At 35.7% G+C, this 15,610-nt stretch overlaps 2 protein-coding genes across 2 annotated transcripts in view; one reads left to right on the top strand and one right to left on the bottom strand.

The window, feature by feature from the left end:
- The window catches only part of itfg2 (integrin alpha FG-GAP repeat containing 2), a 79,478-nt gene that overhangs the window by 23,142 nt on the left and 40,726 nt on the right, over positions 1 to 15,610 (top strand). The window lies entirely within an intron of this gene.
- nrip2 (nuclear receptor interacting protein 2) overlaps positions 6,239 to 15,610 on the bottom strand; it is a 32,543-nt gene continuing 23,171 nt past the window's right edge. The window contains exons 3-6 of the mRNA XM_041977767.1: positions 12,004 to 12,086; positions 11,494 to 11,600; positions 9,679 to 9,731; positions 6,239 to 8,261 (exon numbers count right to left, since the gene is read on the bottom strand). Of these exons, the coding sequence (XP_041833701.1) occupies positions 8,145 to 8,261; positions 9,679 to 9,731; positions 11,494 to 11,600; positions 12,004 to 12,086 (360 nt within the window). The 3' untranslated portion in view covers positions 6,239 to 8,144. The remainder of the gene's footprint in view (positions 8,262 to 9,678; positions 9,732 to 11,493; positions 11,601 to 12,003; positions 12,087 to 15,610) is intronic.

The following is a 15,610-nucleotide window of genomic DNA, read 5'->3' as shown; positions in this document are numbered from 1 at the left end:
AGTCAGTGTAAATCCCCTTTCTTTTTCATTCTCTTGCTCAGTTAGAAATTCAGCAAGTTGTCTTGACCATGTCTACATGCCTGTTTGTGTTAACAAGCTGATAAATACATATACCTAATAAAGAGGTCAGTGCATGACTGCCATCAATGCTGTACGTATGGCCAGTGCATGTAATAGTACACCTGAAAATATTCCAGATTGTTGCTGGATTTAAACCTGCTCATGTCTGTTGCTTGTTGTTAATTATATGTATTTTATATGCAAGACAACATATGAAATATAATGAAACAAGCAGCAAACACCATGACTGAACATTTCCCGCTTGTCATCGGTGTCTTGTTAAGAGCATTTTTCATATTAACATATCCTAAAATACTAAATGAAGTAAATGTTACAGTATTTCACTAATTGCCCTCTCATTTTGGATGGAAATGCCTGTGTGTCTCACCCATCTGAGACTGGTCATGCTTACACCACACCTCTGCCTTCATCAAGCTGTTTGGATAATTGCCAGGCCAATCATCATCCCTACAGCCACCTGATGAGGAAATGAAAGCCATCAGCAGCTGTGTATTCTTTGGCAACTGTTTGCACAGACAGTCTGCCCTTGGTCTGAGAGCTTTGGTTATGAGCATGTGCTTTGTTTGGTGGTTTTGTGAATAGAGAAGCTTAGTTTAGTGTAGATTTCCCACAGTGTTTAAACTGTTAAAACCCTGTCGACTCTGACAGAAACGTAAGATGTTGAGATGTAGAAAACTATTAGAAACAACTTATTTGTTTTATTAATGAGACACTGTTATATAAAACATAAAATGATAATTAGTCACTACTAAAAAGTTTATGTTCAAACAAAATCTGGGCTAAGAGTGTGGAGTCACTGTGTCAAGTAAAACAAGCGCACCCTGAAGAAGGTGGGGACGATTTGCTCGAATTATCTCATATTCGATTGGCTGGAGGAGGTTTGACAGACAGCTCTTTCAGCAACCCAAGAGAGATGAAAAAATATCCAAGAGCAGAAGTTTTGAGAGAGCAGAGAATGTGTCTGAGTGTGAGGGAAAGAGACCAAGTCTGAGCGCAGAGTTTTGAAAGGAAGAACGATATATTTGAAAGCAAGAGGGACTTTCTGAGTGTGAGAGCAGAGTTTTGAGAGAGAGCAGGATGATATTTGAGCGTGAAAACCAGAAATTTTGCTCTCAAAGAAAACAATTATGCTCTTGATTAAAGATAGAAAAATACCCCCATACGGTCTAGGCTGGTCTTGTACTGTGAGTGAATGGGTGCCCAGCTTGAAATACTCACGGTGTGTCACAATTGTGACTGAAAGATCACATCATGTGTATTTAAATTTATGCGAAAAGATATTTAAAAATTTCTATTTAGAAAAAAATTGTCTAATCAACAAAACATTTTGGGACCCCACCAGCAATGCCTCCACAAACCCCCATCGCCATAGATACCGTGAAGGATTCTTTAAGGTTTTGCACATTAACTCTACATCCTCAGAGAACTCATTCCTCGTGGATTGTGGGAGCGTGGGGAGATCAGTCTGTAGCACTATGAAGTTATGAGTGTGCTTTCAGTCCTCTGGGTGAAGATTTATATTAGTCATTCTCTGGTGAAGCTCAGCCTGTTCTCTTTGCTGAAATTTATTGTCAACTCTGCCCTCTAATGATAACAATGCATTCTGAATAACAGGATGAAGCATTGCTTTATGCAGCAATTCTACTGCAGGCAGATTGATAAAACTTCAGACATGAGGTCAACATTTATTCTTTCCTGCTTCACTTCATCACAAGACAAACTGTGGTTTTAAGACAAAGCCTCTGCTCTACAGTAGTCTAAAAAGACCTGTGAAAACAGAAATGTGAAACAGCATTGTGTGCTGTGTAAGAACATTTGACTGATGGAAATTTCTTACCAGAAGTGTTAACAGGATGTGGTGTGCAAAGTGGCTCAAAACAAGCGAGTGGGTGAATTGAGGGGGCTCTTTTCTAACTAGATTTGTTGTAATTTTGTGTTCTTGTAATTTCTTTTGCCGTGTTCCCTGGCTGACACATCAAGCATAACCGGATTAAAGCACCACCTGGCAGCTCTGATGAAATGCCGTTTAAATTTTGGGAAGATACAACTTATCAAACTGTAAATGTACCGGTATAATACAGATCCACGCATTCATTTTCTATACCAGCATAGTCTAATTCAGCCTATCCCAGCTGCTATCAGGCGAGATGCAGGGTACACTCTAAGTGTGTTAGTGCTAGTCTATCATAGGGCCATAACTCAGATGTGCTCGTCTAAAATAAAAAGTAATAATCATGGATACATTTCTTTATGGTTACTGATTTTGATTAACATTTTTTAAGCAGGTAACCTTTGGGTTACCTTATGTTTGCGTTAGGTTTGGTACACCAAGTTTATTTCCGGGTTTTTGGCATCTGGAATAACTGATATTTTGGATATTTGAGTCTCTTCAAATTAGGCAGCTTACATTGTCACAAAGCTTAAATTGGGTGACAGCAGTGTGCATTTGTTGGTTCTGTACAAAATACAAGAAATTCAGTTCAAATATCCCAGAGTCCAAAAGTTAAATCTTTAAATATGACTGTTTATAAAAGAAGTGCCCAGCCCTGGTCCTTAAGGCTCACTATCCTGCAGATCTTAGATGTCGCCCTGCTGCAACACACCTGATTCAAATTAATAGTTCATTAGCAGACTTGTGCAGAACTTGTCAGAGAACCGTTTAATTTGAATTAGGTGTGTTGCAGCAGGAAAACATTTAAGACCTGCAGGATAGTGGGCGTTGGGGACCACTTATAAGATACTTGTTATGTTTTTACTTGTTATCTATGCATTCAAATGTGTTTCTGTAATTTTATCCAGTGGTGATTTTTGTGAGATGATGTACTTTGTGTTTGCAATACCAATTAGTTTTTTTAAAGTTCATATCTTATTTTTTATATTCATCAAAAATACAGTGAGAGTGCATTTAAATGCCACAGATTTCTTGACTGCAGTGTTTTCATGTTTATAGTACAATATTAAAAGATTATTAAAGCTGTGATTGTTGCTCTTAGAAATTATGCAAAAGATAAAGCTGTAAAAAGAGTTTTGTTTTCGACAATAGAGTAACCTCAAAGCTCTCATTTAAGGGTTTCCAGGCACCCAAGAATCCTGTATTTTTGCACATCGATTCTAATAACAGCAAGCCTGCTGGACATATAGTTACTAATATCTGTTAGCCACCCTGCACTAACATCTGTCTTATTTTTTTCCCCACTATAAATTTCCTGTATATGCCACTGATTTTATGCGGTGAAGTGACACACAAAATATTTAGGGTAAAGTTAAAAATGTTAGGTGTAAAAACGACACCACTCCTAAATCTATTTGTTAAAAAAATTACACCTAATTTGGATAAAGGCAGCATGTGACACAACTTATCCATGTAAGTTTGAATCCCCGTAGGGTGATATATCAAACAAAAACTTCAGATTTACTTAATTTTTTTTTTTTTTTTTTTCAAGTCAGTGAGGATTTTTCCATATTAAATTAGGCCACAGTAATTCTTTTAATCAAAAACATGAGTTATTGCCTGAGTTAAAGGTTAATAAACCTGTAATCTTTGAAAAATTGTTTCCAGATCAGATATTCTGGCCTGGTCATATGGAAAACATGACACAAACACAGACACAAAAAGCATCCCTCTAGTATTTGAAGGATCAGGGACTTGAACTGAACCTCCAGCCTAAGTCTCCCTCTCGAGGCTACCACTGCCTAGTATAATATAAAAATAGAGGAATACAGATAAATAAATAAACAAGTATTCATTTAGCAGATGGGTTGGGACTCACTTCATAAGCCAGGGAGGAAGATTTTTGCAGTATGTATATGATGCTATCACAGTTGGCTTTAAGCCAGGTCACATAATTAGATTTTATTTTAAGTTGTTTTAATGCCCTAAGAGATTAGATTTCATTAACTAAACCTTACAACTTCTTTCTTAATTTTGAAAACTGACCAAAGAGCAACTGATTAAACACAAGTAAAACTTTAAGCTAAAATTGATGACTTTTATTGGTTAGGATGGAAAACAAATCGTAGGTTTTGGCTTCTTTAACCTCTTTTTACTTCTACATTACCCCAAAAGACCAAACGAACTAAAAAGTAGGAATCTCATACTTTGAAAATTGTTTAGACAGACTTGACATGCAACATGTTGCCTTTATGTCATGGAAAAATCAGGACAAGGCCCTTCAATGGTCAAATTACTCAACCCCCTGGTGCTGTGGGAACATTGGCCTTCTCTGTTCTTTATATAGAAGGATGTGCCAATTAAGGGCACAGGATGTTTTTGCTTTGGGAATCCACAGGTTCTCTGTGTTTGTAGAGCTTACTAATATTTTTTACAGATACTGTGAGTTTAGAGATACCCTTTACCCGATAGTCAATTCATGCAACTCATTGTACTCTGTCTCTGAATAGACCTGTCATTCCTCTGCCCTGTCTCTCATTCTGTATTTGACAAATAAAACAATCAGAGCTAGCCAGAATACATATTTTATTAGGCAGAGAAAATACTGTCTAGAAGAAGAAAAACACCAAAAATAAATTTCTTTCATACATCAATTCCTTTCACATGGCATAGGAAGGTCACTATACATCAAAGAGAAACAAACATCGGCAGTCTAAGCTTGGCTGACCACCAAGAATTAGTTATATGGATAGTGTAAAGCACAGTCAAAAGCGTGACATGGCTCAGGTGTTCTTACAGCAAAGTTTGATGGCCTTCAGTAAGCTTTTCTTGATCCTTTTGCCCCCCTCCCATGTTTCTAGTGATGATCAAGCGGCAAAGATGAGCTGTTGAAGTTCTCAACATTAGCTAAAATGGTTAAATACATAAAGAAGACCGAACCTCTGAATGCAGACGAGCTAGAGGAGGTCTTGGCACTGAATTAAAGTGATTAAAATCTCCTGAAAGAGGCAGAGAGGGAAGGCAGCTGGGGTCTGCTTTTGGCAGCTTGTTCTGTTCAAAACTTGGTTGACAAAGATGGGAACTATTCCACTTTTTCCCATGTGAACCAGGAGCCAGTACAGGGCAGAAAACCCTGTTTTGGCCTGTAACACACATGCACACAAGAACACACACCATCCAGGCCCATTAGACTTTCAACATAACATTATCTGACTAGTACACTACATGCAGACTTATACGAAGGCAGAAATTTACAAAATCATGCAGATGGAATGTTTTGATATTTTTGTTGCTTCGGAGTCTGACTCAGACATATTTATCTGGCTGGCTAGAAGTCTATTTAAATTCTTGTAGAGGGGATTTATAGAAAACTACCATCAATCAATCTAGGCCACTGTGACAGGCTGTAAAGTGTGCTCTCAAAAAACGAAACCACATCAATCTTTTGATAGGGAAAGAAAAAGAGAAGGGGCTTTAAAAAACTAAATATCTTTACATAATTCAGGATAAGAATCTATCTTATTCTCTTAAAGAGGTAGCCTGATTCGCACTTAATTTTACATGACTTCAAAACTTGGAGACCTCCTCAACATACTGGAACAAACTTTTTTTCTTTCAAAAACACTTTTCAGAATTACTTTTGAAGTGATTTGACTCTTATTAATGGCATTTGGTCGAGAATCCTTCGCATCGGCTTTTAATGCATGAGTTATCCCCTTTAATGTTTCTTTCAGACGCACAGGGACCCACTCTCTCTTGTTGAGAGAAAAGTGGTCAGAGAGGAAGAAGGGGATTGATGTCAGACTCCCATGCATGGTATTTAAATTTGAGATTAGCATCAAGACAGATGTTTTTTGTTTGTTTTTTAGATCCTTTTGTTTCCAAATTTAAGTTTATTTCCTTTGTTATGCTGTACTGAAAGTATAGAATATAATAAAATACAAAACTAGGGCTCATCATTTCAAAGGTCAAATGTCATTGTTATTTCTGAAGATAAACACAGTAACATATATTTTATCTCAGAAAGCTTAGCTAAGATTTTTCAAGTTATGTTAAAACATCCTGAGACTGTGAAATTACCAGCTTAAGAAACCCTTCACTTCCAGAAGTGACACACAGCTACTTTCAGCATTCAGAACAGATGCAGCGAACTCCTGACCAAGCATGGGAATAATATGAGTTGGGAGAAAACAGATAGTTTTCACATTGCTGATGATGCCGAGAAGACCCGCATAATTATCTTTTATGTATAGGGTTACTGCTAGCAAATACCGACTCTGCCTTAAGATGACAAAATAAACCAAACAGCACTTCCAAAACTCACATAATTATGTTCCTGCAGAATGTTTAAGCCAGTGATTCCCAACCAAGGGTGGAGGGGGTACATGGAAAGATCAGAGAACAGCCATGCTCATTTGAGAAAGTAGAAATGGCATTTTGTTTAAAAGAAATTCACTGTTTAAATAATAAATTATGTCAGCAAGCTAGTTAGAAGCTCTAAGCATTAAAACAATTAAGCTAAATTTAATGAATCCAAGCTTTTCTCAAAATGTTTTTTGTGGAAGAACAAAAGAAAAAGTCATATTTGGACTACTTTTCCCCCTACAGAACAATAAGAATAATGACTAAACAGTTGAAATAGATGACTGAAATGAATGGACACAATTGATGGTTGCTCAATGAACCAAGGTACACAACCCCATGAAACTGACAGATAAAAGTATTAAGCATAAACTGATGCTAGCGTTAGCTAACTTGTTAGCTAAACAAACTGTTTAAGTTGTTCTAAAAGCAATGGACAGTTGAAATTGTAAGTTTGAAGTTAATGATAAATCACAAAAACTGATAAAAAAAAAAAGTTAAAAAATGGTTAAAATGTTAAAGTTAAAAGCTGCATGTTGGAATAGATAAATATGATAGCTAATGCTACATAACTAGCAAATGTAGAGATAAATATATCTCTTCAAGTCAGCTAAATGGAATATATTGTGTGTTTTTTTTAAACATCTGTTTTTGAAGTAGTTAATAACCATTTCTAAGACTGTAACTTATTAAACAAATTGCTAAAACATGATGGAAAAATAGTTTGCAGAGTGTCACTTAAAAATGATCGAACACATAAAAATAATAAGGAAAATGGCTACCGTGACTAAACTGTTGAAACAATAAGCCAGAGGGGATAAATAGTTGGACTGAAAAATTAGCATTTAACTTAAAAAGACAGTGGCTGATATGTCCAGCTTTTGAGAGTCCTACTGCAATCTACTGCTTCGGTTGTAAAATGTGTTTAGGTTACATGAAAGTTGAAGATGATAGAGTACTTAAACTCATCAGATAAATTCATGGGGACCCGTTAGATAAAAAAAAATGGTTGGGAACCTCTGGTTTTTCCAATCTGGAAACTGAATATCAGGCTACATGTGCTTATTTGACTGTTTATCAGCTTGGCAAATTTCATTTCTATAGATGCAATTTTTAGATTGACTGTTTCAGTGATTGCACATTTCAGTTATCCCATACAGTAATCAGTATAGGATTAATGATTAAGCTGTTATAATATGGTGCACAATCTTGCAAAGAATTATAGAATTAAAGAATTACAACCCAGATCTGCTTTGTTGGTAGAGACGGGATGCTAACCAGCATGTAAAGTATTAAGTCTAAATGGTGCTGTAGGCAGATTTTCTATGAGTGGTAGGTTCTTAAATATAAACCCATTCATTAACATTAACTCAACTGAAGTGGTTTATGTTTGCAATTAGCATTTCTTTGTTTAATTGATAATAGGTTGGTTTTGCACAGTCAAATCACTAAATTGTTCACTTAAGGTCACCTTAAATTATACTTGAGGCTCTTTCAGGGAGAATCAGTGTACCAAAGCAGCACAACAAAAGATTAGATTTGAATTTACAGCATAATAATTAATAATGATCAGACTTTAAAGAGATTAAACTTTGCTCTGTAAACTAAACTAGTATAAGAGAAAATCGTGGCAAATGTTTTAATTCTGCAAACACAACGATGTAAACTCGAGAACAACGGAGGCAAATGCTTGTCCACGTTCTGGCAGTGAGGAACACTGTGATTGAAGAGTCCAGACACAAACAGCATTGGTCCACACCGATGCAACCAGCAGAGCTTAGAAGAAGTGGTTGCTGCTGTCGAGACAGGCTCACAGGTTCTCGTTGGTGTCATGTTGGCACTGGCTGTCAGTTGAAGTGTTGAGGAAGGGAAGGTCCTGGTCACAGCCCTGCAGCTTTAGAGCACGACTGCCTAGATCCAAGCAACACTAAAAAGGATTCACATGGTGAGACAGAATTAGTGCACTGAATAATTCATACAGGTTGGCTGCCTGAGTTCAGGAGACTAATATGAGGGGTGTGGATAGGATATGAATATATATTTTGGAACAGAAAGTCATGAAATGCTGGATTGTTTTTCCTCTTCAGGCTTGTAAATCATTAGAATTTAACAGTCTTAGCTAAGAACAAATCATAGGAACCCTTGGGAGTATTCTTAGGCACATTTCAGTTTTGACATGTTTGAACAAAATCAGCTTTTGTGACAGTTTCTGGTGTTTAGTTTATTAAAATATAATAATATATGCTTGTCAGATCCACTCTCTCAACTTCAAAAATATCACCCCATAAATGACCAAGTTACCTGTGACTCCCGCATTCACTTGCTGTATGTGGTGTATGATAATTTAAATATAATACAACTGTATTTTTATTATAATTATTAGTTTTATTAGGAAATCAAGGTTACACCCCAGTCACCTGGTTAACACAAGGTTTAATTTAATCAGACTTCATCGGTGCACTGCATCTTAAAAAGATGCCCCAGCAGATGGCATTTTCCTTTACAAACTGTGGAAGGTAGAGTCAGCTCTGTAATGAAAATTTATTCTACGGTGCAACTTCCCACTTAAGCTACTAATAATATTAAATTTATTTAATATTAAATAATAGTTCCTAAAATAGTTAAATAATATTAAATTTATTTATTATTAAATAATAGTTCCTGTCTGTGATCCTTTTATTTTCCAAAGGAGTAGCCGCTTGCTACAGCTGGTAGCAGCATTCTGAATGCAGTAAGTGGGCTATGTTATTTTTACAAACAATATTTTATTTGAACCTGTTATCATATGTCTGTAATCATAATTAATTATATTTGTGTAAAACAAAAATTGCCATAGAAAGGCTTCAGCTAATATCATCTTACCACACAAAGTCCTCAAGGGTTGATTTACAGAATTACAGATAATGTTACTTTCACACCCTAAAGTTCTCCTCTAATTAGATTTTACACTTGATATTGAGACATAGCAATAAATAAAAGACGAGCACTGCCTTTAAATTGCAAGATGGCTTTGAATATCATTTCTTCAAATGTGCACATATATAAGTTAGACATCACAGAGTGTCCTGAATTTATTTTATTTTATCTTGGTTTGAGCTGCACAGTGGGAAGCTGAAAGATTTTAAATAACCCCATCCTTCTTTTTTCCCACAGATAAAAACCAAGAATTTGAAACTGTGACTCCATATTACCCCCTAGAATGTTCACTTTTGTTGAAATATGCCTATTTCTTTCCACATTTGCTTCTATATGGGAACCATTTCATGATATTTGGCTCACACACACACACCCAAAAGTGCACAGAAAGGCTCACAAAATATTAGCAAAGCAAATGAGGTCCTTACTTTAAGTTCAAGCAGAGTCTGCAGACCCAAGCACAGCTCAAACGCCTCATCCTCTGAAAGCAGAAAAAGAAAAAGATAAGAGGAGAGGGAAATGGACAGAAATGAATCGAATGTTAGAATTGCATTGAGAAAGTAACTCTTAACTCATTCATTAACACTCTCATCTGAGCATGCATAAATTAGCTTGGAGTTAAACCATCAGTAATGCAAAAATATTCCTCTCTGTGAGAATGTGAGCTGTAGGCATATGAACTTGTGAAGGTGGGTGTAAAGTTTTGTCATGGCAAAGCGAGAAGCTAATGTTAATTAGTCTGAATGTTGGGCTGAGTTAGTCATTATTCACCAGCAAACAGATCAATAATATTCTATATATTATATATTCTATAAAATATTTTGTTATTCTCAACTGTTCATTTGATATTTTTTAAGGTAGTAAAGACATATTTTGTTCTTAAATGTTTGAGTGTAAAATGTTTTCATTTAATTTGCTGTAATAACCATGGATTAGCTAATATTCTCATCTGCACAGGAGGCAAGATAAATAAATGAATCTGAAAGCAGAACAAAGGACTGAGAAACAAACAGACCTGTCCTTACAAGGGAAGTGAATTTTTTGCTACAAAAATAATTTGATGTCTTATTATACATTATTTTTAGTGAAATAATTAAAAAAAATCACTTTAATACTAATCTCACATTTTACTTTGGTTATTCAGCAAAGCAAAATATCCAAACATTTGCTTGGAAGGCTGGCAAAGAAAAAATTATAAAGATGATTTCAAGCAAATTTATCTTAAATAAGTCATTTTAGCTTCAGTAAGTTATGAATAATAAATGTCTTTCAAACTTAAGATTAATTAATCTAACCCTTTAAAAAACCTATTATGCTAATCATCCCCCCCCCCCCCCATCATCATTATTATTCTGGGACTCCATTAGAGTAGTTGACATGATTTTTGTCCTTTTTTTGAAGCCAATAACTCAATCTTCTATCTAAAACAAGCTCTGCCTCCTAAGACCCTGAAATGGAATCAAAATGATCATATTTACATTATTTTGGTTTATAAGGTAAACTGCTGGCATAAGTAGTTGCCTTTACAAAAATCTCAGTTAGAGTTCCATAGTGATGTTTTATAATGATGTTAGTTTGTTTGCATATTAAATTAAATATTGCATTTGCATAAGATCGATTGTCGTTTCTTAGCTGCTGTTAGCATGCCAAATAACAGCCTCCCACAGCAGCTAGCATAGCTGCAAACTTGCCACACAAGAAATTCAAATCTTAATATTTTTAAGTTGTATCAGAGGGTTGCATCAGGTAGACACATGGAGCAGGTAGTTTTAATGTATTTGCAGGCAGGAATAGTTGGACAGAAAATAAGCTGTCTCGTAGTTAAACTGCTCGGTATTTAGCTAGCTTTAGCCACACAACTCATTAACTTAAGGGCTACATGTAAAAGTAACTTTTATGTTGGATGCTGCTTCACTTCCAGTTTGATTTACCTGTTTTGGTTGTTTTTTGTTTGTTTGTCTTTTAATTGCTGTAACTTTCTTGTGATTTAGAGACCTAACAAATTCATATTGCTTTCACATTGTGGCTTTATAATAGTACTTTAGGGTTTCTTTACACTTAACTATTGAAAATATTGGAAGTTTTGTGCTTTTCCTTTTTAGATGCTGCATTTTGGTGCTATAAATAGTAGTGCATTTGTTAACTCATACATAAAAAGAGGGCTGCATTGGACTAGGATTGGTCTGTTGGAGCTGCATCATGAGAACGGGTGGTAATCCAGCACGAACAGAATGAGTTCTCACCTTTAACATAGGCTGAACACTGGACCATCTGTTTGCCCAACTGCAGCTGCAGATCTGTCACTGAGCTGCTCATGCCACATGATGAACCGTCCTGACTGGGTACCAGTCTGACAACACACAGAGACACAGTCACACAAACTTTATCTTCAGTTTTCAGATCTTCATTTTAAGCAGCTGCTGTAACTTCCTTCCAAAAGTAGTTTTCACTTTTGACAAACAGCTTTTTATGAAATGTCAATCAAAAGTTAAAGCAGCTAGGATTTCATTATGCAGGATTAAGAGACACAGTACATCAAATTTTGCAGATCATCAGTTACCCATAGAGCTGCTATGAATTTAAAATAAAACCAAAATCTCACATTTTTTTTACATTTTTAATGCAATGTACATCCACTCATCAGCTGATTAGTCTGTGTAAGCTTTGTAAACTGCCTATAAAGTTTAAGAAGCCGGCAGGTAATATATAGTGAATGTGGTGATGTGTGCAGGTTATACTGCTGGGTGACTTACCCCAGTCTCTGGCAGCAGGAGGTGGAGATGTGGTTATGTAGGCTGCCAGTGTTGATGGATGCTTTGACTTCAGCCTCGCAGCACTGTGGGGAAAACAGAGGGGGATTTGGTGTCATAGTGTGATTTTCCACTTCACTCTGGCTCTACAGCATGCAAGGAAACAATTAGTCATCAACTTCAATCAAATTGGGTGAACACAGCTCTAGGGAGTCTTTAAAAACCACAGAGCTTTCTTCTTAAAAAAAATCCATTTGGCTACCCTGTGCTTATGAAACTGCCAAACTGAAAAAATAAGGCCCATGTCAATTTTTATTCAACTCTACATAAATAAAACAACCCCCTTACCATTAGTGGAGTCCTTCCAACCCAGAGTTGTATGCTGCTCTGCTTTAATCTCTATTGATTCAATATTGCTTCAAGCATTTGGTTGAGCAGCTGAACATTAAGTGATTGGTTAGTAAATAATCAACCTAAAGCATTCTGTGTATGATTAAAAACCACAGGTTGTTTTTGGACATTAAGCTAATATTTTAAGACTCAAGTTGATGACTAATGATTCCTCAGTTTGTCGAGTGTACCTTTTAAAACTGATGCTTCAATGGAGCATGAAATATTATGCAAGTGAGTCATATGTGCACATTAACACATCGTTACAGCTGCACAGTGGAGATACCAACATGCATGATGAGATTTATGGCAGTAAAGACTCATTCTTTTTATGTATGCAATAATCTTTTTTTAATTATTATTATTTTTAACATATTTAAACGTGACTCATATGAAGTCCTTGTTACTTATGTTCCTGTTATAATTATTTCTATCATATCAGTGGATCACATGACTTTGTAATGTGTTATGGGAAATAATTAGAAGCCTGCACTACATTTCCCATTGCCTCGAGAGCTTTTTAATGAGTTTTATCTTCAGTTCAGTCTTATTTCTTCCATTGCAACCCACTTCTATAAAAGAAATATGTATTGATTGGTCAAAAGTAGAAAATGCATGAGATTTTATTGAAATTAAGTTGAAATTGTGACATGCCACTGTTGCAATTATATTTATCATTTTCATACAATTGAGGCCTTTCATATCCAGTGTGTTTAAACCACTGCTTGTTTGGTTCAGGATCCAAACGTACTTGATAAGATTAAGACAAAAAAACAGGTTTATTTTAAATTGGCTATGTTACATCACAAAGCTCCCTTTCTTCTACGTTGTAGTACCTGACCTAAAGAACATTCCCAATCTCATAATTTTACCTCCTTTTATTGTAGCTGAATGAACTCACTCAAAGTGGCATTAAAAAAGAAAAAGAAAAAAGAAAAAACAAAACCAAACATTTATTTGTAAAAAAAAACCTTTATTAAAGGTCTAGTTACTGCTACTGTAGATTCCATCCGTATCGGACGCACTTATTTCAAGACATGAAAACTGTCACTTTATTATAAAACCACTTTTTTTGCTAACAATTTGATGTAAGGCAAAACTGTTCATTTATTTGCTTTCATCAGAATGTAACTTTCTTTTTCTGACCAAGCAGCAGACTAGCAAAATTAGCATAGTAGTGAAAACAGCAGTCCAAGCAAGGCAGCCATAAGTATATGTATGTGTAATTAAAAGCAAATATATTTCTGAGCTGAAACTATTAAAAACATGTCTAATTCTTGATTGTAAATGGCCAAAACAATGAGGTTTGAAGCAACAGTCCAACAGCAACAGCCTCTAGACATTTTGCTTAGCTTAGCTAAGTTCAGTTTAGCTTAGCTTAGCCTAGTTTAGTGAAAAGTGTAGAGACAGGTAAACCGATACCCTGACCATGTACAAAATACAAAACCCCTCCAACACCATCCAGTCATTTAAAGCTCATTAATATTTTATATTTAGTTTTGTCCATACTTTAAAAATCTGGATGCTCTCTGCTTTCTTTTGATCTTCGTGCTAATCTGAGTGTCTCATATTAGCTTTGTATTTAATGAACAGATATGAGAACAATAGCCTATTAAAGAAAATGTTTTCCTTTGGTTCTCAGATTTAAAAATGCTTCAGTCCATTTGTAAAAACCTTTCACGCTTGTATTTTCTTTCACTTTCATCTAATTTTTCAAGCTGTGGATTTACTCTAGCGATGCCACCAGGCAGCTTGACCTCATTTCCGCTGACTTTTGTTCTCTTCTTTATCTCATAGTTACTCTGCTGCCTGCGGTGCACGTCATGCCACAAAGACGTGTTTCTTTTATGGCTCAGCAGACTGCAATGGTCTGTGGAAAAGGTTGTTTCTGAGGGTCCTTCCCTGTGCAGCGTCCCCTAAGTCTCTGCCTGTTGGGAAATCAAGAAGGTAGAATGTATACAGAACATATGGCAGCTCTGCATGTGAGATAAGCAATATGGCGGTACCACCCCCACACTGTGCATAAATCATGAAATCTTTCTAGGATGAAATACAAATATATATATATATATGAATGTGGCTCAATGTAATGTAAGAATGCATGATTAATAAGTATTACCCAAATTCCTAATAGACTTTAATGTTAGAGAAAGGCAATTAAATAACTAATTATAATCTACAAGTTTAAGTAGCTTTAATTGATTCAGTGGACATTTGATTGAGAAAAAAAAAAGCTTGCCCTCAAAATGTTTTAGATTTTTTTTTATTTTTACTATTAATAGAAGATTCATTCATTTCTTCATTTCTGAACCACTTAGTCCATTAAGGGTCTGTGTTTTTCTGCTCCTGGTTCTGGTTCTTCAGATTTGATCTTTTTATCCTTTTCTGCCCTTCAACAATCAGTACCTTATCCACTTATCACAAGGGTATCAGCTACCTTGGAATTGAACACATTCAGTTTCCATGCACCATGTTTTGATCATTCTCACTCTGAGCTGGCTGAACAAGCCTCTTTTGTCCTCACAGGCTTATCAGTAGACCCATAATCCTGCTCTTTTGTCTCAGTCCTGGTGGCACAAAAATCCCTCTCTATCTCTGAAGTTTAAAAATAGCAGCTGAATGAGTAATCAATGAACACTATGCTTTTCATAAGTTGATGATAAAACCCAGCAAAGCACAGAATTATAAAGAAAAATGCTGAATGCGCTGGAAAATATTTACATATTTGTAGAATTCAAAGCTGTGCTACATCATTTGAACACCACAGGGAACAGAAGATGTTGCATCCAAATGCGGATTTCTCTCACATACAAAAATAAAAATGTTACCTTTCTTAGAGTTCTTTATGGCTACAAAATATTACCTCTTTAGCCCCTGGTAATATATTAAATAAAATGTAGTTTTTGGCCTAGATATCATCTGTCTTTCTGACTGGATCTAACCTGGGCTATATTATGTTCTGTCAGCACTGTGTCAAACTATTTGAATGCAGAACCTATACTGAAAAGAGCCAAATTTGTTTATAAAGTTGCTGTCACCACTTAGCTTTTCCTTGAGCAGGTGTTGTTTTACAACACCTGCCACCTGGAAGATGTCCAGATAGCTGTGTTTTACCAAAAATAATTAGATTCTTATTCACTTATTCTGATCAGTTAATGAGTCACTTAGACTTTACCACAGTCAGAAAAAATTATCTCATTAAATCCCCTAAATGCTCGTT

Source organism: Melanotaenia boesemani, chromosome 23, assembly GCF_017639745.1.
Source record: "Melanotaenia boesemani isolate fMelBoe1 chromosome 23, fMelBoe1.pri, whole genome shotgun sequence".
Taxonomy (NCBI): domain Eukaryota; kingdom Metazoa; phylum Chordata; class Actinopteri; order Atheriniformes; family Melanotaeniidae; genus Melanotaenia; species Melanotaenia boesemani.
The sequence above is the reverse complement of the archived record's forward strand: the minus strand, read 5'-3'. Positions and strand labels throughout refer to the sequence as shown.